This window comes from Myotis nattereri (assembly GCF_964212035.1).
Source record: "Myotis nattereri genome assembly, chromosome: 10".
Classification (NCBI taxonomy): domain Eukaryota; kingdom Metazoa; phylum Chordata; class Mammalia; order Chiroptera; family Vespertilionidae; genus Myotis; species Myotis nattereri.
In genome coordinates, this window is record NC_138085.1 from 54,157,029 (window position 1) to 54,179,842 (window position 22,814).

Sequence of the window (22,814 nt, forward strand, 5' to 3'; positions counted from 1 at the left end):
CCAACCAAGAAGCGCCAAGCGTGTAAGGAAAAAGTACAATACCAAGATGAGGCATTGCACTAAAGACTATAGTATTATTCTAAAGGGATAAGAGAGGCTGTCCTGCCTATACTGTAGGAAGAGTCTGGTGTGTTTAGAAAGCATGCATAGATTTTGGAAATTTAAATATAATACTAAAATTTTTATAAACTTCAGTAGGTGGCCCAGCATAATAATGGACAAGGCTGAAAAGCAAATTAATAGAAAGTGAGTGTCAAGGGGCTCTTGCATCGTTTCGTGGTAAAGTACCATGAGAAGGATAATGAGAGGAAAGTAAAAGAGGCATAGAAGATAAATCCAAGTATTCCATCATTCAGCGAGTAGCTGTCCCAGAAGGAACAGAGAGAGAGAATGGAGAGGGGTGGAAATGATAGAAAAGGCTAGAGAATAAAAATTCTTAAGACCACTCTTAGAATTTTGGTATATTGTAATTGTCTTTTTAAAAATTCAGTTATGTAAATTGTGTGTTTTGAGGTTATTGGTAAGAGAAAAGGCAAATGCAAGAGCCTATATGATGATTCTGAAATTTCTCTACGTTCCAAGGGTTATGTCTTTATCTGGAGAAGGTACTTTATCCTGACTTTTTATTGGCGGAGTTGAAGGATTGTGCCTGGTGATCAGAGCATCCGCTGCAGTCGCTGGAGCGCCGTCGGCAGACTCCCCCTCACAGGACCCGTGGGGCCGGCCGTGGCCGCCTCCCTGACGTCTGTTTCTGATAAGTGGGCTTTAGTCTCTAACAGCTCTGGGGACGTTTGTTGGCCGACACCCGGTGAGGTCATTTTGCTCTCCGCGGAGTTTCCTTCCTCTGTTTTTTTGGGCTGTTCTGATGCGCATGGCCCTGGAGCGTTCAGTAATGCCTCTGTCCCCTGCGGAGCTCTTGGCCTCCGCCCTGGTTTTATCTCTATCTGCATAAAAACCCCATGCCGCTGCAAAGGAAAACAAAGTTGACATTAACCAGGGAACACAAGTTGTTGGGACTGTGAACTGAATTCATGTGTTAAGTCAAGTCCTGGTGATTCAGGCACTTATATCTCTGCTGCTTTTTTTTTTTTCTTCTATCTCTGTTTCTTCATTGGCTGTCACCTTCATCCCAAACTTATTGGTGAACTTTTAAACAAATTATGAAATAGGTGCACCAGGAAATGAAGAGAAGGGAAAAGTAGAGAGTCAGAGAAGCAGCACCTCATTATCTGCCATTCTCAACTCCTATCCCTTGGATTGTATAAGATGATTCATATCAAATTTTATTTCTTGCTCTATAGGTTGCTATGGATACAGTAGAAACTACAGTTCATAGATGTGAGGATTTATGATTGTATGCCAAATGTCTATTGGTTACCACAAAAGACTTAGTTATAGTGAAGTATGAAAACAAACATTTGTAGTTGGAAAAAAATCCAGCAATTGACTATTATTATATTTGTTTGACTTTGTAAACCTTACATGCATCCCCCTGCAACACATATGTAAAAGAATATCAAAAAGTTTATCAAACTGCTTTGCTGTTACCTTAAGTGAATGATTTTAATAATTTAAACCAAATTCTAAACACTGTGATCCAAAATTATGACGTCATTGTTTAATTCTAACTATGACATGGTGGAGATTTTATAATAACCCTGTTAACTTACTTAAATCGACTTTGAGAAAGATGACTATGACTTAAAAAGGCTTAAGGTTCTATCATAAATTATCGCATCCTAAAGTATTAAATAATTGATTCTAAATACTGTCTCACCTTACACCTCATGGGCTCACTGGGAATTTTCCTGGAATCATATTGATGTACAAAGGAGATACGTTCTATAAAATTCCTTTGAAGTTCTGTGGATGCATTGGGAGAGGCAAGTGGAACTAAGGGGGGAAAAAGAGATTTGTGAAGTCAGGGCAAAAATTAGATTTGTGGATGGATATAAAATCAGCATTCATAATATTCATGCTTTATAAAAATGCTAATGAAACCAAGTTCTCCTAAGTGTGGAAGGTTGCCACACACATCTACATAATAAATATGATTCAGCATTCTTTCGCTATGAAAGGAACCAAATCAAAGCCATCAGATTAGCCCCACATGTGAAATTACTTGTAATTTAAAAAACTATTAATGCAATAATGACATTAGAAATCTGCTAAATACGTTACTTGCACAGATACCAACCAAAGTTTGGGAAAAGAATACGTACAATATGTTTTTCAACTTATTTTTGCTCCTAGAAAGGCTCTGAGAAATTTATGCCTAAGTTGCTCCCAGCTAGCACCAACGGAATGAACTGGAAGACCCTGGGGCTGCTGCAGTTGTAGTTGAAAACATAATTTTTTAAATTTCCCATTGACAGAAGCTCTGCAAATTTGCCAGAGTATTAAACCCTGACTTGAAAATAATCTTTCAATCTGGGTGATGGGCATATAAGGGACTTTACATTGGTCTCTCTACCCTAAGTTTAATACTTTAAATAATTTTTGAAACTCACTTTATTTTTAGCATACAAGGTTATGTAAGGAGTAAGGGTACTTCCCAATTTAGTGACATAAAATTCAGTCAAGCTGCAAAATTTAAAAAATTCTTTCTTTTATAAAAAAATATGTACATAAGACCTTATGTATACCTACCATATCTATGAAATGATAACAGAAGACTGAAAACAGGGTTTTTGTATGGAGAGAAAATTACCTGGCTGGACGATAGAGGTGGCGAGCAGTAGATTCACTTTCACTGTATATTCTGCTTTACCATTTGAATTGTGTACTGTATGAGTATATTAGCTGTTAAATATAAACTTAAAATATTTTTCTTTATTTTTTCCATCACTATTGGTCCCCCATAACCTCCTCTACTTCTGCCCACCTCCCCTACTCCCTGCAAACACTACAGTGTTGTTTGTGTCCAAGAGTTCCTTCTCTTTTTTCTTTCTTTCTTTAAATATGCCTTTAAAATTAGGGAGGATATACAGGAAGGAAAAATATGTTAGTAAATTCACATTTACTAAATATTCATGAATTTAATTCAATATTCAGACACTGATATAAACTAATGTTACCAACAAAAATGAGAGTTCAAATATATATTACATGATATGAAATGGCTATCTTTTCTCAGTAGGTGAACAGTGCTAACTGATAATATTTTCTTGATTTTTAACTGAGGTCAGATATTCACAACTCATTTTCTACTTAATCATTACCTTACATTTAGGATTTGCTAGCACATAAAAGAACAGCAGGTGCCAAAGATTTACTAAAATTTGTGGACAAATATGACATGAAGAAATTCTAACCATAACATTTTTTTTTGCTACCAATTGGGAAAAGATTACTAGTTTGGGGATGTGTGCCTTTGTCCAGCACGCAGAAACACAGTTTGATAACATTTTTAAAATTTTTTTTTAAAAATATATTTTATTGGTTTTTCACAGAGAGGAAGGGAGAGGGATAGAGAGTTAGAAACATCGATGAGAGAGAATCATCAATCAGCTGCCTCCTGCACACCTACTGGGGATGTGCCCGCAACCAAGGTACATGCCCTTGACGGGAATCGAACCTGGGACCTTTCAGTCCGCAGGTTGATGCTCTATCCACTGAGCCAAACCGGTCAGGGCAGTTTGATAACTTTTTGAATAAAATAAAGCAGCTCTAAATTTAGGCCTTAATCAGAAGGGGTTAATGAAGTATCCAAAGCATGGCCTTTGGGATAAGATAGACATGTTTTCACACTTGGCTCTATCACATTTCCCAGCTGTGAGATTTTGAAGAAAATCACTTAATTTCATTGAGACTCATTCCTCTCTAAAAACTGGGATAATAATTTGCTTTCAGAGTTGTGAGGATTAAAGACAAAATCTCTAGGATGCTGGGGTCAAAATAGAGAGGGTCTTCAAAGTTAGGCAGGGGCCAGCTCTTTGGTATCCTGACAAAGGGGGAAGCCATGGAAGGAAAAAGAAGCATGAATCTGATGAACTACCAAAAACTGTAAGACTTCAGTGAACTGCTATGAAGGGTTGATGGCAGCTTGCTGGAGGGTAGGAGGTCAGATGCAGCCAATAGAGAATAGGTTGGGGAAAGCTTTTGAAATCTGTTCTTGGCTCCCCCCCCCCCCCCCATTGCCTTGGGAAGACTATTGCTTGCCCCGGGGCCTGCAGAAAATGGCAGAAACTGTCTAGCCATCTCTTGTCAATTTAGTAACATCAAAACAGCACAGAAGTCCCTCTAGGGCAGCGGTTCTCAACCTGTGGGTTGCGACCCCTTTGGCGGTCAAACGACCCTTTCACAGGGGTCGCCTAAGACCATCCTGCATATCAGATATTTACATGACAATTCATAACAGTCGCAACATTACAGTTATGAAGTAGCAACGAAAATAATTTTATGGTTGGGTCACAACATGAGGAACTTTATTTAAAGGGCCAGAAGGTTGAGAACCACTGCTCTAGGGACAAGATGATGATAGAGAAAGGGAGATGTATGTTGCCCCTTTGGGCATTTCCTCCACCATTCCCCTAGCAACCGTCAATGCTGGGGGATTAAAAATACCAAGAGATTGCCTTCTCTCAGTGATGCCTCTTTCTAAGAGTGTAAAGGGGAAAGAAGTGGAGTCCCGACTTGAGGACTGGTCCAGACAACAACTGGAGAGGGTCCAGATGGTTTTGTGGGGACTGATGCTCCCAGCCTGCACCTTATTTTCTTTCCTTAAAGTCACTGGGAGGCACATTAGCCAGACCTTGTCTTTAGCCTTTGTCTACACAGGGTTGCTGATTCCCTTCAGGGAACATGACCTAAGATAAACTAGACAGATGTTATTAAATAAAGACAATAAAATTTAATATATATGTCATTTGAAGCAGCATTACTAGAATGAATGCACTAAGAATTTAAGCATAATATTCTTAAAACTATAGATGGTATTATAAGATGAAGCAAGAATTAGAGGCCATGGATATGAATCACATAAAATATTAGAAATAAAAATGTAATGATTAAAATAAAAAAGATGAGAACAACAGCAAGATTCATGAAGTAGATGATCAGACGAAGAAGCTCTCCCAGAAGGCAGCATATATTTTTATCTCTTTATTCCTAAAGAAATAAAAATGTAAAATAGAAGCTAAGAAACATGGACAGTAGAAGTACCAAAACTAAAATTCAGGAGACCGGGAAGAGGAAATAGAAGGAAATACTTAAAAAAATAATGATGATAAATATCTAAGAATTAAAGTTCAAAGACCTCAGACTGAAAGGGCTCACAGATTACCACACAGGTAGCAAGGCCAGGAATAAGTGAGACAGGCCAGTCCCATGGGATGCAAAATTTAAGGAAGCACTTGTGTGATCCTGGGAGTGAGTGCCTCCTTAAATTTTTGCGCCCTCAGCTTCTTATTGCCTCACTCTCCTCCCAATCCTGCAGGGTAGGTAAGTAAACACATCTAAGACATTTATAGACATATTTCCATCTCAGACAAAAAAATTCTAAATGCTTTTAAAGAGGAGAGGTAGATTGCCAACAAAGGAGTAAGAAGTAGATTTATATCAAATTGCACAACAACATTGGACACAATGGTAATTTACTTAATATTTTTTAAATATTAAAGGAAAAAAGGAATTATTATAGCCAACTAAACTGTTATTTAACTCTAAAGCCACAATAAAAAATATTGGGAGGTAAAGAAGGCCTCAAAATGTTTTCCCCTAAAATAGACCTACTTTGAAAAATTCCTAGAGGAAGAACTCAATAAAAATAAGTCAAGGAGGGTGCCTAAGGTATATAGAAAATTAAATTTTTTGTTTCCTTAAAAAGAGAAAGACTAAAAGACAGAAAAATAATATTCACCATAACAACTCAGAACTAAAATTCTTCTGTTTAACATAGTAATTGAGAATCTGGTGAGTATTATTTTAAAAAGAAAAAAAGTAGTATAATGATTGCAAAGGAAAAGAAAAACTCATTATTTGTAGGTGCTAAAATTACCTGAATAGAAAAGCCACTAGAATCAATAAATTATGAGAATAAGGGTGTGGCAAAGTAAGCAGGTAAGTGTATAAAAATCAAAAGGATTTTGCTGTAATAACAGTAACCTACTAGAAAATAAAATGAAAAATAAGATACATTCTCTATAGGAAGAAAAAATAACAAAGAATTAGAAATTAACAAAGAATCCAGAAGCTCTCTATCAAGAAAAATTTTTAAACTTTTAACTTAAACAAAAAAAGTAGAAATAGACTTTCCATACACTTAGATAGAAGGGGATAGTATATTACTGCAAAGGTGACCATTTTTTCCTAAATTAATCTATAATGTCAATACCACTGAATACAAGTCTTGCTGGATATTTTGAGGAATGTCATGAGTTCCAAAGTTTAAACAGAAAAATAAAGGTCATAAATAAATTGGTCAACTCTGAAAAAGGAAGAGCAAAGACTCGGACTTTCCCTATCGGATATAAAGACAAACTAAAAATCCATGTAATGAAAGCATTTCAGTATTGACCAACTGAAAATTAACCTAAAGAACAGAGCTCAGAGACAGGCCCATTTCTACAGTGAAACCTAACATATAGTGAAGGAGGTCCCACAAGTCAGTGATGGGGGTGTGTAGATTGTTTAGTAGATGGTATGCAGAAAACTCCATGGAGAAAAATGGAATAGGTCCCCTATTTTATACTACACGTACAGGTAGAATCTAGGATTGAAGACATAATTATGGAAGGTAAACTTATAAAATCAAGAGAAGAAAATAAAGGAGAAAATTTTTGTGACTTAAGGGTAGGAAACCTTATCATAAACAATCAATGCACAGCCCATAGGTGAAAACCTGATAAATTTAATTACATCAAAATGTAGGATTCCTATTCAATGAATAACACTATGGGCAACGCTAGTAGAGAAATAGTAGGATGGGAGGAAATATTTGTAACATGAAAACTGAAAGGGATAGGAAATCATTTCCTTCATTCAGTAAAGAGTGAGGGCAACTTAAAGATATTTTCAGACAAAGCTAGGTGAAGAGTTGGCCACTTCTACACTCTCACAGAAAGAACGATTAAAGGACATTATAGTAGTCTCTTACATAGGTGGCCCCAATGAATCAGGCATCCCAGTATTCACATCTTTGAACAGTCCCCTCCTAGTGAATATGAACGGGCCTTGTGATTAAATTTAATCAATAGGAGTTGGCAGAAGTAACATGGTGCCAGTTCCAGGTATAAACCTCATGAAAGCCTTGCAGCTTCTGCTTTTGCACTTGGGGGAGTCCTGAGCTGCCATGTGTGAAGTTCAGCCACCCGGCTGGAGAACTTAAATGGAGAGACCACATGGAGATGGAGAGGAGCAATCCTTCCCGTGTTTTACCAATCCTCAGACCACCTGCCAACTGAATGTAGCCACACAAGCACCCACCAGCAAGACCAACCAAAGAGCTGCCCAGCTGAGCCCAGTCCAGATTGCAGAATCAGGAGCAAATAAAATGATTGTTCTCTTAAGCAACTAAATGTTGGAGTGCATTGTTATGCAGATAACAGGAATATTTCAGAAGGAAGTCAAATAAATTTAATGAATCACCTTTTATGTAGTGATCTAGAACTTCTCAGAATTTCAAAAACAATAACTCAAGAAAATTTCTTCATGGGGACTAATAAAAGGAGAGGAAAGGTAACCTGAGCTATTATAGAGAGAAATTTCTTACTCGGACATTATGCCTTTCAGAATTAGGCATAACTGCCATGTTCACTTATGCAAATATATGAGTCTCTTAAAGAAGCTCTCTGCAGTGAAGAACATCTAAGTGGGAAAACATCAAAGAAGATATTCAATTTCTTACTGGTTGGTTGCTCTACATAAGAATTCAAATCAGACCCAAACTAATTACTTTAAAAAGAAGCCTTGTTAGATGAGGCTTGCAAGAAATAAGGCAAAGTCTATGAAGAATGTTTGAAAGCCACTCTCTGTTTCTTAGAAACTTAATCTGACTAAAATAGGAATTTTCTAAACAAGGATACAACAAGCAAGTTGGTGCTAGCCATCTATATTTTATAAAAAAACAACAACACACACACACACACACACACACAAAGATTTATTCAAATATACAACTTACTCCTCATATTGGAGGAAACTTAGCAGCTTTTACTTTGACAAATTTTCCTAACATTTTGCTTGTGTCTACTTAAAAAACATGAGTGATACTTTTCTATTAGAAATCCCATTCTTCTAAATAGTATTTATTTTGATCTTATATAAAAAGATTACTAATGGCCCTAGCTGGTTTGACTCAGTGGATAGAGCGTCAGCCTGTGAACTGAAAGGTCCCAGGTTCGATTCCGGTCAAGGGCACATGCCTAGGTTGTGGGCTCGACCCCCCAGTGGGGGACTTGCAGGAGGCAGCCGATCCATGATTCTCTCTCATCATGGATCTTTCTCTCTCTCTCCCTCTTCCTTCCTCTCTGAAATAAATAATATATTTAAATTTTTTAAAAAAGATTATTAATGTAAAAATAATAGTACAGATTTTCAAAATATAGTGGAAAAACAGAAACTTGAACATAACTATAGCAATTGTTATTGTTACCCCTTGGTGCAAAAACAGCAACACAAACTAAAACCTAGTTTAGGAAATTATTTTTAACCACGGTATCTGAGGTTGAAATTCAAAAGAATGTTAAAATAGCAAGTAGTCGATAAGCAGCCACAGTATCATATAAATATGAAATACGTCCCTCACAAATTAGATCAGCTTTTCCAATTTATAAAGATTTATTACATAAAACCAAAAGTGAATACTTATTCTTGCAGGGACTCGGATATGATGGAGCAGAGTCATGTGTTGAATTGGCTGTGGAAGGCAGCCAGGAAATTGCGTGGTGGTACAAGACATAAAGGGCACTTTCACTGTCAGCACAAGATGAAATGCCAAAGACCAGGCGTAATTAAGTGGGCTGATGGAACAGAATGACTAGGAGATGACTTACAATTGGCATTAATGCATGTTTACATACACATTTTCCATGTCCACATGCATAAGCTGGCATATACAGACTAGTTTATGTAAGTACTTCAAAATGTTACATTAAAATATTTTAAAGTCATGCTCATCTAGAATCCAGATACCATCTAAAATATGAATAAATTACAAGCCTGTATTGGTGTGTATGTTAGTTGAAATTACAATATGACTTTATATAATCTGTTGGATGATATGTATTTCTCATTAAACTAATCAATAAACATTGGTTGACTCTGGGCATTGTGCTAGAACTTGGGTACAATAATGGTCTTGCCAATGAGAAATACCAATGAGAGAGAGACAGAAGGGGAAGGAGGAGGGAGGGAAGGCAAGTGGAGGGAGAAAAGAAGACATCTATGCCAGGTTCCCAAAGTTAGATTCCAGTTCAACACCTAATTGGTACAGTAAAATAATTAATAGAAATAGCTACCATTTGTTGTCTGCTATGTACTAAGCATGGTGGTAGGGACTTTGTTTCTCATGACAAATAAGAAGTAACTGGAGGACCTAAAGGAGGAGAGTGATATCATTTCTGTTTTTAAAAAATCCTTCTGACGATGGTGTGGATAACAAATTATAGAGGAGAAAGGATGGGGTGGGGAAGCAGTGGCTGCACTACCTTGGCAAGAAGATTTGGGATATATTTTGAAAATTGAAATGTCAAGGTTTGCCGATGGACTGGATGTGGCGGGTAGGGAGTTTTAGAATGACTTCTAGATCATCAAAACTTGAGCATCTGGGGGCATAGTGACATTTATTGAGATGGGAAAGGCTGGTGGAGGAATAGGTTTGGATGGGAGAAATGAGAAGTTCTACTCCAGCCACGCAAAATTTGAAAAGGAGGCTAGCTATCTAAGAAGAGATGTCAAGTAGGTGGTTGGCTATGTAGTCTTGAAGTTCAGTCAAGAGGCCAGGGCTGGAGAGAAAATTGGTTCGTATATTAGGTCCCTTCACTTTAAGCTTATTCTTCTGTTCTTTGTTTCATCTACTTTGGGTAGCATGTCTTGAGTGCTCACGTTAAATAATGATATTACACCCTTCTCTTCTATGCCTCATCTTCTGTCAACTGTATATTTACCTTTCTTGTGAAGGCAGGTAATATAATTCTGTTCTATAAAATTTAAATTCTGTTCAATATTTAAGTTTTCCATATTGTGTTTCTAGATTAATGCTAAAAGTTGAGACTTGCTAAACAACACTTAAATATAATTGAATTTTGTTCATTTATGGTCCAAATATTGTGCAGGACTACATTTCTTTCTCAGTGGGTCCAATGCCCAGCACCACTTGAAAACAAATTTCTAGTGTCCATGTCATACAATTCCTCTTTTCATGGTTAAAAAATTACTACTCCTGAGAACTTTGTTTATGCTTAGAATAAGGGTTTTAAGAGTTCTGAATTTATAGACAGATTATATATACAGTGGGGCCTTGACTTACGAGTGTCCCGACTAACGAGTTTTTCCAGATACGAGCCGTCTCTCGGCCGATTTTTTGCTTTGAGTTGCGAGCTAAAATTCAGGTTACGAGCCAGCTTCAGATACCCCACCGCTAGTTGGCACAGCGAAGACACAGTGAACGCCACAACGTCAGCCCAGCATCACGTGTCTCACTCGTTCACTTTAAGATTCGACTTATGAGTAATTTGAGTTATGAGTTCCGTCACTTAAACTCGTAAGTCAAGGCCCCACTGTGTGTGTGTGTGTGTGTGTATTCAGTTTTTGCAGAACTTATTTAACCACTTCCCCTGTTGTTTTTTTAAATTAAATTTATTGAGGTGACATTGGTGATAGGGTCATATAGGATTCAAATGTACATTACTATAACACATGATCTGTATATTGCATTGTGTGCCCACCACCCATAGACACATCATCTTCTTTCACCATATATTTGGCCCCCTTTATGCTCTTCCACCCACTCATCCCCTTCCCTTTAGTAATCACCATGCTGTCCTCTATTTCTCTGAGTTTCAGTTTGATATCCCACATATGAGTGAAATCATACGGTTTTAGCTTTCTCTGACGGACTTATTTTGCTTAGCATAATATTCTCAAGGTCCATCCATGTTGTTACAATGGCAGTATTTCATCTTATGGCTGAGTAGTATTCCATGGCATGTATGTGCCACATTTTCTTTACCCAGTCCTTTATCGAAAGACACATTGGCCGTCTCCATGTGTTGGCCACCCTGGGGTTTTTGCTTGTTTGCTTTTGAGCATCTATAAACATCGCAAACACTAGCCTCCTTCAGATTGCACTTTGAGAAATGCTACCATAAAGTATTGCCTACTATTTTAATAGTTGCGATTTTTAAAGTTTGGTGCAGTATAGAGCAGAATGCTACTAAGTTTCTGACTTGGAGGCTAGTGTTTACTAATCGGTACGATTTTTATGATGGCATATTAAACGTTTTTGGAGATAAAGCTGTCCACGAGGAAGGGATAAGGAAAAAAACTTGTCAAGGGCTGCACTGGCATATCTGTGTTCACCTTCTGTAGAGAAGAGGTTTTCTCAGGAGGTTCCAGCAGATCTAATACATCTTAAGTAGATGGGAGTAACCTGAGATCACCGAGAAGAAGTTTTACCACTGCTGACCTTACCTATTCCACAGGAAGGCTTTTGCAGCTTGCTGTGCCTGACCGGCAAAACCAAAGGACACATTGGTTTTTGAAAGTCACTCCTCTGGGTGCTGTTAATATCATAAGGTGGTTGGAAGTGACGCTCAGGTTCTTTCCCATGTGACCACCAGTCATCCTTTATGGGAAAAAATTGGAAACGTAAAATTGGCTACGGTAGGCCATTTTTGTGTGCTGCTTAAGGGCTTTTAATGTTCAGTCATTTGGTTCCACAAGTCATTGGATATTCTAAAACAAAGTTCTGAAATCTAATATATTTTCACAAAGACTGTATTTCTTAAAAGACACCTAAAAATGAAATATCATACATTTTTAGCTAAAATACAGATGCTAAATTCTTAAACTACCTTCTATTAACAGATGGAGTTATAAAAATAAACAAAATAGTTATATTTCTGTTTTATACAATTTTATTACATACTAGAATCCTGGTGCATGAATTTGTGCATGGGTGGGATCCAGCTGGTCTGCCCCAATCAGAGTGATCGGGGTGGGGCCAGCTGGGGGGAGAGGCTGTGGGCAGTTGCTGGCTGGCCCCGCCCCCTTGTCCAATTCCCGGTCCAACTCCTGGTTGAGGGGGAAATTTGCATATTAGCCTTTTATTATATAGGATGTACACATGTATGCCTATAATATTGAACACAATTTAATTTAAAATACATTCTATACTTTTTATTATGACAATACAAATAATGTACTATCATCTAAGAGGGTGGATTTCAAAGCTTTTTGTCCATGACCCACACCATGAACTACATTTTATGTCCTGTAGGAGCACACAGTGCATACACATGCATAAAACTTTTAGTTTCACAAAACAATTATCTTACTACATGCAGGGCAGTTGGCTACTTTTCTATTCTATTTTACTGCTTTTCTGTTTTATTTCACAATGCCTGTTGCAACCCACATTGACTTATAACTAATGGTTTCACTTGAAAAACTTTGTTCTAAGTGGAAGTATCTCTGATGTTACTGAATTTTTTATGAGAAACCCTGACCTAATACACAGGAAAGGGAGAAGTGATAAGCTCTTCATTAGCATGTAAGACAATTTGATCTCTTAGAAGCTGAGAAAGCTGGGGGGGAATTCCCTCACAGTTACTTGACTTAATTCTGACTAAAACGTTTGTGTGTGTTTTTAGAAACTGATTGATCAGGTACAAGTGATTGAACCTTGAGAGAAGGCCACTGTGACACTTAGGAGCCCTTGGTTATCATTAGGCAATGAAACCTTAGGTATCATCAAACACCCACCTTAGCTTTAAGAGAGGAGATCAGCTTTTTAAAAAATCAGCTATGGTTCCATAATCAAAAACTTTCTAAGTAAAACTCTGACAATGCAATTAAAGCTACGTTGATATAAGCAGCAAGAGGCATCTAAAGAACTCCACGTGGCCACATGGGAGTCAGCTCTGAAATGAGTTTAGTTTCTAAAAAGACAGGCAAGTATAGAAGAGGAGCACACGCTCAAACTCTAAAGAAATAATTGAATGCAGTCAACTTGTCCGAAAATTGTCAAGACGCTTAGATAGGAGAAATTCATGAATATGCCCTCGGCAGCAAAAGGGTTTTCTCTGGGGAGGGAAATTCTATTGCAGCAAGGAATCAAGAAAAGGCTAAAAGTTCGGAGAAGAGTACACCCTTCAGAGCATTAAGTCGGGCCTACTCAACATCAGGTTCTTTGTGAAGGGAGATTATCTCCAAACTGAAGAGGATGGGATGAACAGGCATCGTTGAAGAGAGAGTTAGACCTCACTTTGCAACTCGAATTGAGCCTTTAGGTCCTAAATTCTGTTTCTTTGTTACTAATGTTGTGGCCTCACCCCATAACAAACAGAATTTCTGGAGGATGAGGCCAAGAAATCAGGATTTTAAAAAGATTCGCAGGTAGTTCTAATGTGCAGCCAAGGTTGAGAACCACTGCTTAAGGACAATGACAAATTGTAACCAGAGGTAACCAGTAAGTTTTCAGAGATCAAAGAAATATAAGAAAGTAGGGACTTAGGGAGAATAGGAGAAACCAGCTGCCTCATTTTTCAGAACGGGTTAAAAGGTGAATTGCAAAACATAAAACTATTTGATGTAGGAATTCTAGAGCAGAATACTGAAAATAGTCACACCCGACTGTTGTCAGCATGCCTCGTTCTTGCAGCTCCACCATTATGATGGTGCTTATTATGCCCAGAGGTCTGGGACGTGCAGGCCTTCTCTCACTTGCTCTCACCACAGTGCTGTGAGTAGGTACACCCACTTTACAGATGAGAAAACTGCTGGCAGATCAGGTAACCTCGCCAGGGTCTACCACCCACAGGCAGCAGAGCTGCCACAGTGCAAACCCCCGCCCACCTGTGCACGTACTGATTTCCCTGACCCGTTGCATCAAATCAGCTGGGGAATGCAAAGCCAGAGGAGCACAAACGCACTGAAATTATTTCAAAAATAAAAATAAAAGGGTGCCAAGTGAGCACCATGAGGAAGGTCTCCTATGATAAGAGTGCATCTTCTTTTATTGACCAGAGATTTTGCTAACACCCAGGAACTGGGGGACTAACTCTGGGATAAGTGAACCACTAGGAAACACCTGGCAGGCTTCAATTCTTTTTCTCCCAAACTAGAGCAAAAACTATATTTAAAGCGGAAATACTGGTTCACCTTTCAAGAAGTCTTTTGAATTTAGAATTTTACCAAAACAGTCTCGTTAGTTTCACAAAGGAAATAATGAATAGTTTTTCTTCAAGTGTGATTGACTTTAAGATCCCAAAGTTGGAGAAAGTGTGCTGGTTAGTTAATTGGATGAATTTTCACTTCAGCGGGATGAAATCCCACAGTTCAAAAAAATATTTTTATATCGTTTCTGTTTCTGGAGATTCTGCCCTATCCCTTAAAAGTCTGGCTTGTTCCTGGAATAGTGAGAGGGTGTTTGCGCCCGTGCACATGGGCTTGCCTTTTTGATCCAAGCATTTGATGATAAGAAATTATGATTAAAGGTATAGGTGGAGGTTTGTTTTATTCTTCACCTTGTGCTAAAGGGAAAGACGAATAATTTATTGCCCTACCATCGCTTACGTTGAATTTTGAGAGCTGATAGAGTGATTGATGATGAACTTTGTCAGTCTGGGTAAAGTCCTCTAGTATGATAGTTTTGTGTAGGCTTTGGAGATCAGGCCACATCTGGCAGATGGTGGAAGGGGTTTTGCCTAAAAAAAGATGGCTGTTCCCAGTTCAAAACTTTGGACTCAAAGAGAGAAGGAAGTCCTCCCTTCCAAGCCTGTCTCCTTTCCTGCCCCAGGATGACAGTGCCTGGGAACCCATGGTAGGGAGATGCCTGGAGATTCCTGATGATGAGGTTCCCTTTAACCGAGGTTCCCTTTAATCCCTGGCCCCTGGAAGGCCTGACGGCTGGGGTGCCATGGACCCCTGAGCCACATTTGGAAACCACTGTGCAGACGTCTTTATGTTATATCTGTGTTCTCCCTAAGCCTTTAGAAATGTATTAGTAAACACTGCTTATTTTCCATTCTTCGGGAAGTTAAAGGAGAATCCTCAGGGGATATAAGTAGTAAAAGCAAATGAGACATCCTGGGAAAACCAGTTCAAAGAAGCAGGAGGTGGTACGCCGAGTTCTACACCAGCAGCCACAGCGGCCTGGCCAAGACAGCTGCTGGTGGGGGTGAGTTGGGACCATATACGTGAAGGACCCCGGGAAATGCGGGCTTTTACTAACACCTTACTCACAGACCATCACATTTTACTAAGGCAGCTACTAGTGGCATTAAACAAACATTAGAGTTACATTCATGTAAGGGATTACTCCATCTCTAGTGTGCTCTGGATACCGGGAGTGCTGAAAAATACCTCTTTGTAAGCAATTTGTTATGTCCCAACGAGTTATTCCTAAACGGTGGTCTGTGGAACACCAGTTGTGTGGCATATGACGAGGCGCTACAGGAAAGAGGTTTCCATAGCTGAACACTGGGAAAAGGGTGAGATAAGCAAAGTTAAACAAGCTCATCACAGGATTTCTCAGGACCTTTATCTGCTCATGTAAATTGTGACGCTCTGAGGAAACGTCGATAAAAATACAGTTTTTTTAAAAAACATTGGACTTTGGAACTTTATTGAGCTCATAAGGAAGGCCTCGTGCTCTGAAAAGTACACTTTGGGGAAAATAAAACCCATTTCGGAAAACAGTTAAAATGCCAATATTTAAAATTACCAGACAACCACACTAGTTTTCATGGGGAGTGACTGAGCTATAGCACCTTTTTACTCACACGAGCACCAATTTTATGTCCCCAGCCAGAACTATGACACTAATTATTTCATTTAAAAGTCTTGTAATTAAATACAATCATCCAATCTGGTGTTCTAAAGATATTATCGTAGCAAAATACACAAAACAACAAATCTGTCAGTTTAAATATTTAGGCAACTTTATTGTCTTTCCTCTGAAAGCCAGCATTACCATAAACCAGCATGTTTGTTTTTTTAAACAAGCTAACTTTATAAAGAAATCTGTCATCTAAAATAATAGAATAAAAATTACAAGTACGTGAAATGAGCACTGTATGACTCCTCGGATACTTGGAAATGAGGACATTTAAGGGTTTTTATTGTTGTTGTTTGTTTTTTAAATAGAAACATTCCCTCCACTCCACACTGGAGTCAGACACGCTTTTAACTCTGAGAGGCACCTCCAGTCTCTGTAACTCCTCATTCAAGTCCACTGTCGACCTCTCTTACCTACCCTCTTACTTCATTTCAGACTTACTTTCACCGTTTCTTAAAGGGTTAGCTTTCAGGCACTGGTAAAGCAAAGATTCTACTGCTGCTCTGTCACTTGCTGACAGCAGCTCCTAACACTTTTGTTCATATTATTTTTTTCCAAGAGACATATGAATTAGGAGTAAGAGAAAATCAGTTGGATTTAATTTTGAAATTTTTATGTTTCATATTTCTATTCTCAAACCAGCATCTTTTCCTTAGCATCTCCAGGGTAAGGATGGGTTCAGTTAATAGTCCGGTTTACCTTCAGCCAAAACTAGAGCTCAGGAGAGCCGTTCATTGACTTTTGTAAAATATCTGAGAACATCGCTAACTTGGATCTCGGTACCAGGCTTATTTCCCCAGTGTAGGCCTCGTCTGTAAATTTCTTTTAAATCCCAAATAATTTTTAGTAAAATAGTCTTAAAACTGCCCATGTAAGGGTTTACTACATGATATTAAAGCATATCTGACCTCAGAAATTTCCGCCTCACATCCACACATACTTGTCATGGTGTGCAGTTTTATAGAAACAGTTCGTGTTATCATTGTAAAGAGAATCCTCTAAAACAAACTTCTATTCAAATGTTAAGTTAAATCACAACTACACCTAACTCACAACTATACCCAAATTTACAAAGCAAAGGGAACTTTGGGGCTGTGATTGAGTTAAGGATTTTGAGGAGGGAGATTATCTCAGATTATCTAGGTGGGTCTAATGTAATCACAAAGGTCATTAGAAGCTGTCAGGCAGGAGAGGCAGAGAGAGAGAGAGAGAGAGAGAGAGAGAGAGAGAGAGAGAGAGAGAGAGATAGGTAGGTAAAGATGCTTTGCTGCTGGTTTTAACCAGGAAGGGGCCATGAGCCAAGGAATGCAGGCAGCTTCTAGAAACTGGAAACAGATTCTCCCCTCAGAGCCTCTAGAAGGAACCAGCCCTACCTATAGCCAATGAGACTGATTTGAGACTTCTAAGCTCCAGAAGTATAAGGGAATAAATTAGTGTTGCTTTAAACTAGTGTTTAAGTTTGTGGTTATTTGTAACAGTAGCAGTGGGAGACTGATAAATTATACCTCTAAAAAAAAACAACTAACAAATTTAATAAAAGATGATAATGGAATATATTTACTATAATAGTGTGAATAAGAGTGTGGTTTGGCTAAAGCTATAGTCCTGGACCAGAGAGATGTGACTATGACATTTGCTAACTTTGTAATCTCAGACATGTTAATTTACTTTTTGGAGTATGTTATCATCTGTAAAATATTTCCAATAATACATCCTAGGAATTTTTGTGCAGATTCAGGGATATAACATATGATACACTTAGCTTATTCCTAACACTTCATACACTTTCAATAAATGGTAACTATTATTTTATAGACAGCATCTGAATTATCAGGTATCATGGGAAGTTTTTATATTAGAATATGTTACAAATACTATGGAAGATATTTCTTCAGTAACCTCCAAGCACTACTGTGTGGCTATAGATATATATACATATACATACATATATATATATATATATATGTATACATATATATATGTGTGTGTGTGTGTGTGTATATATATATGGAAGGAATCTAAATCATTTTTCTAGAATGAATATGGAATATATATAATGAAATGTATGTAATGTATATGAAATATGTGTGTTTGTATATGGTTTATATGCAAAAGTTATATGAGAGTAGTTCCAGGCTGTTGCTTTAAACTATTATATATATATATAAAAGGTTAATATGCAAAGTGTCCCCTCGGGAGTTTGACCGGGAGCTTGATCGCTCACTATGACATGCACTGACCACCAGGGGGTGGCACGGAATGAAGGAAGGCCCCGGCTGGCAGCTGGCAGCTGGGGAAGGAAGGCCCCACCCAGCAGCCGGAAGGCCCCAATGGGCCCTGATCGCTGGCTAAGCCTAGGGACCCTACCCATGCACTAATTTTGTGCACCAGGCCTCTAGTTGGATTATAAAAACTATTAGTCTGACATATGTTATATCCTTTAAGTAGTCTGTGACTAAATTATCCTACAAAACAGCTTCTGAATCTAAATCTTAGTTGTATATAATGAACATGTGTCCGACCTGGTTTTCTGTCCCTATTTTAGGATCTATGTAGGGAACTGGTTCATTGAATGTTCTTGCATTTGTGTTAATGAATTTAGCATAATATACACGGCGTCTCCTGACACATGGTTTTGAATGTGGTGTGCTCTTTCCAGGCTCTTTTTCATGTTTGAGTTCTTCTTTTTCAGTTTTATACACTATGCCAGCAGCTTCTATTTTATGCTGTCTGAAAAACAGAATATAATAGTAAATCATTTCTCTCAATGAGCATTTCAGTAATGAGTTATAATTACATAAAATAAGAGTTAAATATATTTCAAGTGTCAGTCAAGACTATTTAGCCTTTATTATAGTTAATAAGGGGCTCGGGCTATTAAAATTTGAGAGGGCATCTTCTCACTCTAAATTATATGAGATAAAGGGATTTGTGTGAATAATGATTATTTATTCCAATATACCAGTGCAGTGTATGGACTCTCGCTGGGAGTAGCAGAGTAGTGATTTGATCACACTTACAAAGCATGTTGGCAGTATTTTGTCATGTGGCTGTTAGTTATTAATCTTAACTCATCTTTAAAAGTTAGTTACCTAGTAAATTCATCCATCTGGATGAGGAAGACTATTTAATTTTAAAAGCTCACCTGGAAAACTTATAAAAACTACCAAATGGCCAAAAGAATTAATCAAGAAAAGACCACTGTGCAGGCATCAAAGCAATTCAATTTCCTATCACTTTTTGCTTCTAATAACTACACTGCTATTTTTTTAAAAAAAATGTAAGCTACTGAGTTCTTTAAAATGTTAAAGAAATGTCTAGAAGGAAATAGTTTATAGATTTTTCTTCTTTTAAATAAGTTGTAATAGACATCCTAAAAGGGAGTATTTTAAATGCCATGTACTTGAAAAGTAAAGGTAAGAATGGAACATGCGAATTAGAATACTTTTACATAGAAGCTTTTAAAATATAATCCCTACCTTACTTCAAACCAAAGCCAAGTCCGTCTCCTTTATCCAGTCCTTTCCCAGTCAAACCCTCCAATATCTTTTCATTGCATTTACAATAAATACTGCCTTCATACCGTGGCTCTGCGGTCCTGGGAGACCCTGTCCAGCTAAAGTCTTCAGTTGCACTCAAGCCTCTCTCCCCTCACTTCTCCAGGCCCCTCTTCCTTCAGCACCAGTCTCATTCCCCTTGGGTATTTGCACATCCTGCCTTCCCTCTGTCTGGAGTGGCTCGTTCCCAACGCCTGCCTCCCTGCACACCTGCCTCACTAACATTTACGTCTAAGCCTGGAAGTCATCGCAGAAGCGTTTCCTAAGGTTTCTCCTTCCTCACTCCATGTAGTCTCCATTTTAGTATTTCGTTCATGTCTTTCCTAACACCACAATTAATTATTTATGTACCCACTTGTTGTTTACATGATTTTGGTACACACTACAATACCTTTTACTAATCAATAAGTTCCATGAAGGCAAAGATTGTGTTTCATTTATCATTAGGTCCCCACCATCCGGACCATTATATATTAATGAGCCATTAAAAGATTTACTACCGCTAGTGAATCTCCTGGAATTGTTTTGCTCTGGCTTTGTGTTAGCGGTACGCTCCCAATCCTTACTCTAATACACACAAACACCATTCAGCACCCTTGGATCCTAGTTCCCTGCATCCCAACAAAATGTGCTCTCGGTAAAGGATTTGGAAAAGCTGATTCCTGGTAAAGTGTAAATAACTTCTAAGGCTTTTCCTATTACCTTTCCATAGATAGAAACATTCATTTAAAGGTTGTGATTGATTTGTCATTGTAGACTTCTGACATTAGTTTTTTCCATCTGCTTCTCATAACTATAACCCAGCAAAATGCTTGTACTGGAACCAGGTCCTTGGAGAAAAGGACTGTGGCTGTTTGCTTGCATACTTAAGCATCCACCCAATTAAGTACTCGTGGTGTGAGTAACTAAACATCAGAATAATTCATTCCTTCAACAAATATTTTATTGAGTTATGCCTCTTTGGTGCTGTTGTGAGGCACTGAAGATGCATGAGTGATCAAACAAAAATCCCTGCCTTCACAGAGCTTACATTCCAGTAGGGAAGGCAGATGAAAAATAAAATAATAAGTAGAACACATACAGGCATACCTCAGAGATAGTGCCAGCTTGGTTCCTGACCACCACAATAAAGCAAGTATCGCAATAAAGCGAGGTGTAATCTTTTTGCTGGTGGAGGGTCTTGCCTTCAATTTGTAAGAATTACAACCTCTGTGGAGTGCAATAAAGCGAAGCACCATGAAAAAAAGTATGCCTGTATCAGATGGTGTTAAGTACTAAGGACAATACTAAAGAAGGGAATAGGGAGAAGGAAGTGCATGCATATGGGAGGTAAGTTGCATTTTTAGATAGTGTGGAGGCTGCATTATGAAGGTGGCAAATGAAAAAGACAGGAAAGAGGAAGAGAATCCCAGCAGAATGAACCTTAGCTGCCAAGGCTGTGCCGCAGAAGTACAGCTGTCTTCACAGTGGTGCTCAAAGAGTGGGCCCTGGAGTAGCAACATTGGCATCGATTGTCAGCTTGTTAGAATAGGTCCTATCCCAAACTACTAAAACACAACCTCTGGGACAGGTTCCCAGGAACCAGTTTTAACCAGCTCTCTAGGTGATTCTTATATACGTTAGAGTTTGAGGACCACTGTGTGGTGACAAAAATACAGGCTTTAGAAGCAGATAGTACTGGCTCCACATCATAACGAGCCATGCAATCGTTCTCAAAATTTAGGATCCGTCAGAATCACCTGGAGGCCTTGTTCAAACCCAGATTATTGTGCCCTGCTCTTAGAGTTGCTGAGTCGGTATGCCTGTGGTGGGAAGCCTGCAACAATTGCATTTCTAATACGTTCCCAGGTGATGCTGGCCTGGGGATCACACTTTGAGAACCATTGCTGATGATAGCAAGGAGGCCTGTGTGCTGGGGCAGAGTTGAGTCAGAGGGCAAGTAGTAGATAAGGCCAAGTAAGGGAAAAGGGGCACGATGTGTAGGCCCCATAAGCCATTGTTGGAGCCTTAGCTTTTCCTTTGCAACGGCCAGTGGAGAAGAGTGATCTAATTTGCTTTGTAAAAAGCCCACTCGAGTGCTGTGTTGACAAGGCTGGAAAGGGACAAGGAGCGAAGCAAAGGCCATTGTACTGTCCACGTATTGTACTATCCACGTAAGAGACGCTGGTACCTAGACCAGATGGGGTGATAGTGTAAGGCATTAATTGTGGATTCTGGATATATTTTAAAGATAAAGTCTACATAATGGGGGGAAAGGAGGACCTATGTAATACTTTCAACAATAAAGATTTTAAAAAATAAAAAAACTGAAAATAATAAAAATCATAAAATTAATATATATATATATATATATATATATATATATATATATTCATCCTACAGAATTTGCTAGCATATTAGATATGGTGTGTGAGAAAGAGTGGATAATTCAAGATGACTTCAAGAATTTTAGGCCAGGCAATGCCTGTGAAGAACCTGACACACAGTAGATGCCCAGTAAACAGTGTGTTTTCAAAAATAGTACTGTAAGTGCTCAACTACTAGAAATGAGACAGGGATGGGGGACTGGAAGAGGAAAAGCCCTCCCACATTGGGGATGACTCAATTAACGGTCCCCCGAAGGAGGAAAATATTTTTTGGAAGGAGAAATAGAAAATCAAACCCCAGCACTTACTGCTGCTTATCCTCCTTTGCCTCCATGGGCTCCTAAGACCTGATACGAGGCAGCGAGGAGCCTCAGGGGTCCATCAGGGACTAAGCTCTGCCAGGAAAAGGGCATTTGGAGCCGCGATTGTGACTCACGCGTTGCTAAGCGACGGAGGCCTTGGGAGCGCGGCCTGGGAACGCAGCGGGGGTGGAGGTGGAACCCGGAGCGCATGCGCAGTAACCCGGCTCCCGCTCCCGCTCCAAGGGTAGCTGGCGAGTCTACACTGCGCCGGCGGCGGGCGGGGGAGGCTGGCCCCATCTCTCGGCTTCCTTCCCGGACCTACCCCAGGCTGGACGCCCTGCGTTTGAACTTCGCCTTCCCGCATTCTGACCAGGAAGAGTATTTATCAGGGCCCACCCCACCCTTGGGATCAGTGAGGGGCCGTTTGGAGTCTCCCGTTGGCCCTGGGGCGGCGCTGCCAGTGTCCGGGTCCCGCAGCTAGAGTCTGTCTGGACCTCCCCCCGGAGCTGCGGGAGCGGGCGGCAAAGTGCAGGCAGGCGGGAGAGAAACTTGTTTTCCCGAGAGCCATTAAACACGGTGCAAGTCATGA

The 22,814-nt window shown here is 39.1% G+C and overlaps 1 protein-coding gene across 1 annotated transcript; it reads right to left on the reverse strand.

Annotated features, from left to right (window-relative positions):
• Nucleotides 1-656: 656 nt before the first annotated feature.
• Nucleotides 657-22,257, reverse strand: CIMIP6 (ciliary microtubule inner protein 6; the record flags this gene model as incomplete). Its single annotated transcript, XM_081101419.1, has 5 exons — nucleotides 657-965; nucleotides 1,778-1,893; nucleotides 11,632-11,785; nucleotides 18,523-18,730; nucleotides 22,232-22,257. The coding sequence occupies 5 exons, from the start codon at nucleotides 22,255-22,257 to the stop codon at nucleotides 657-659; spliced, it is 813 nt and encodes a 270-aa protein (XP_080957545.1).
• Between the last annotated feature and the right edge of the window lie 557 nt (nucleotides 22,258-22,814).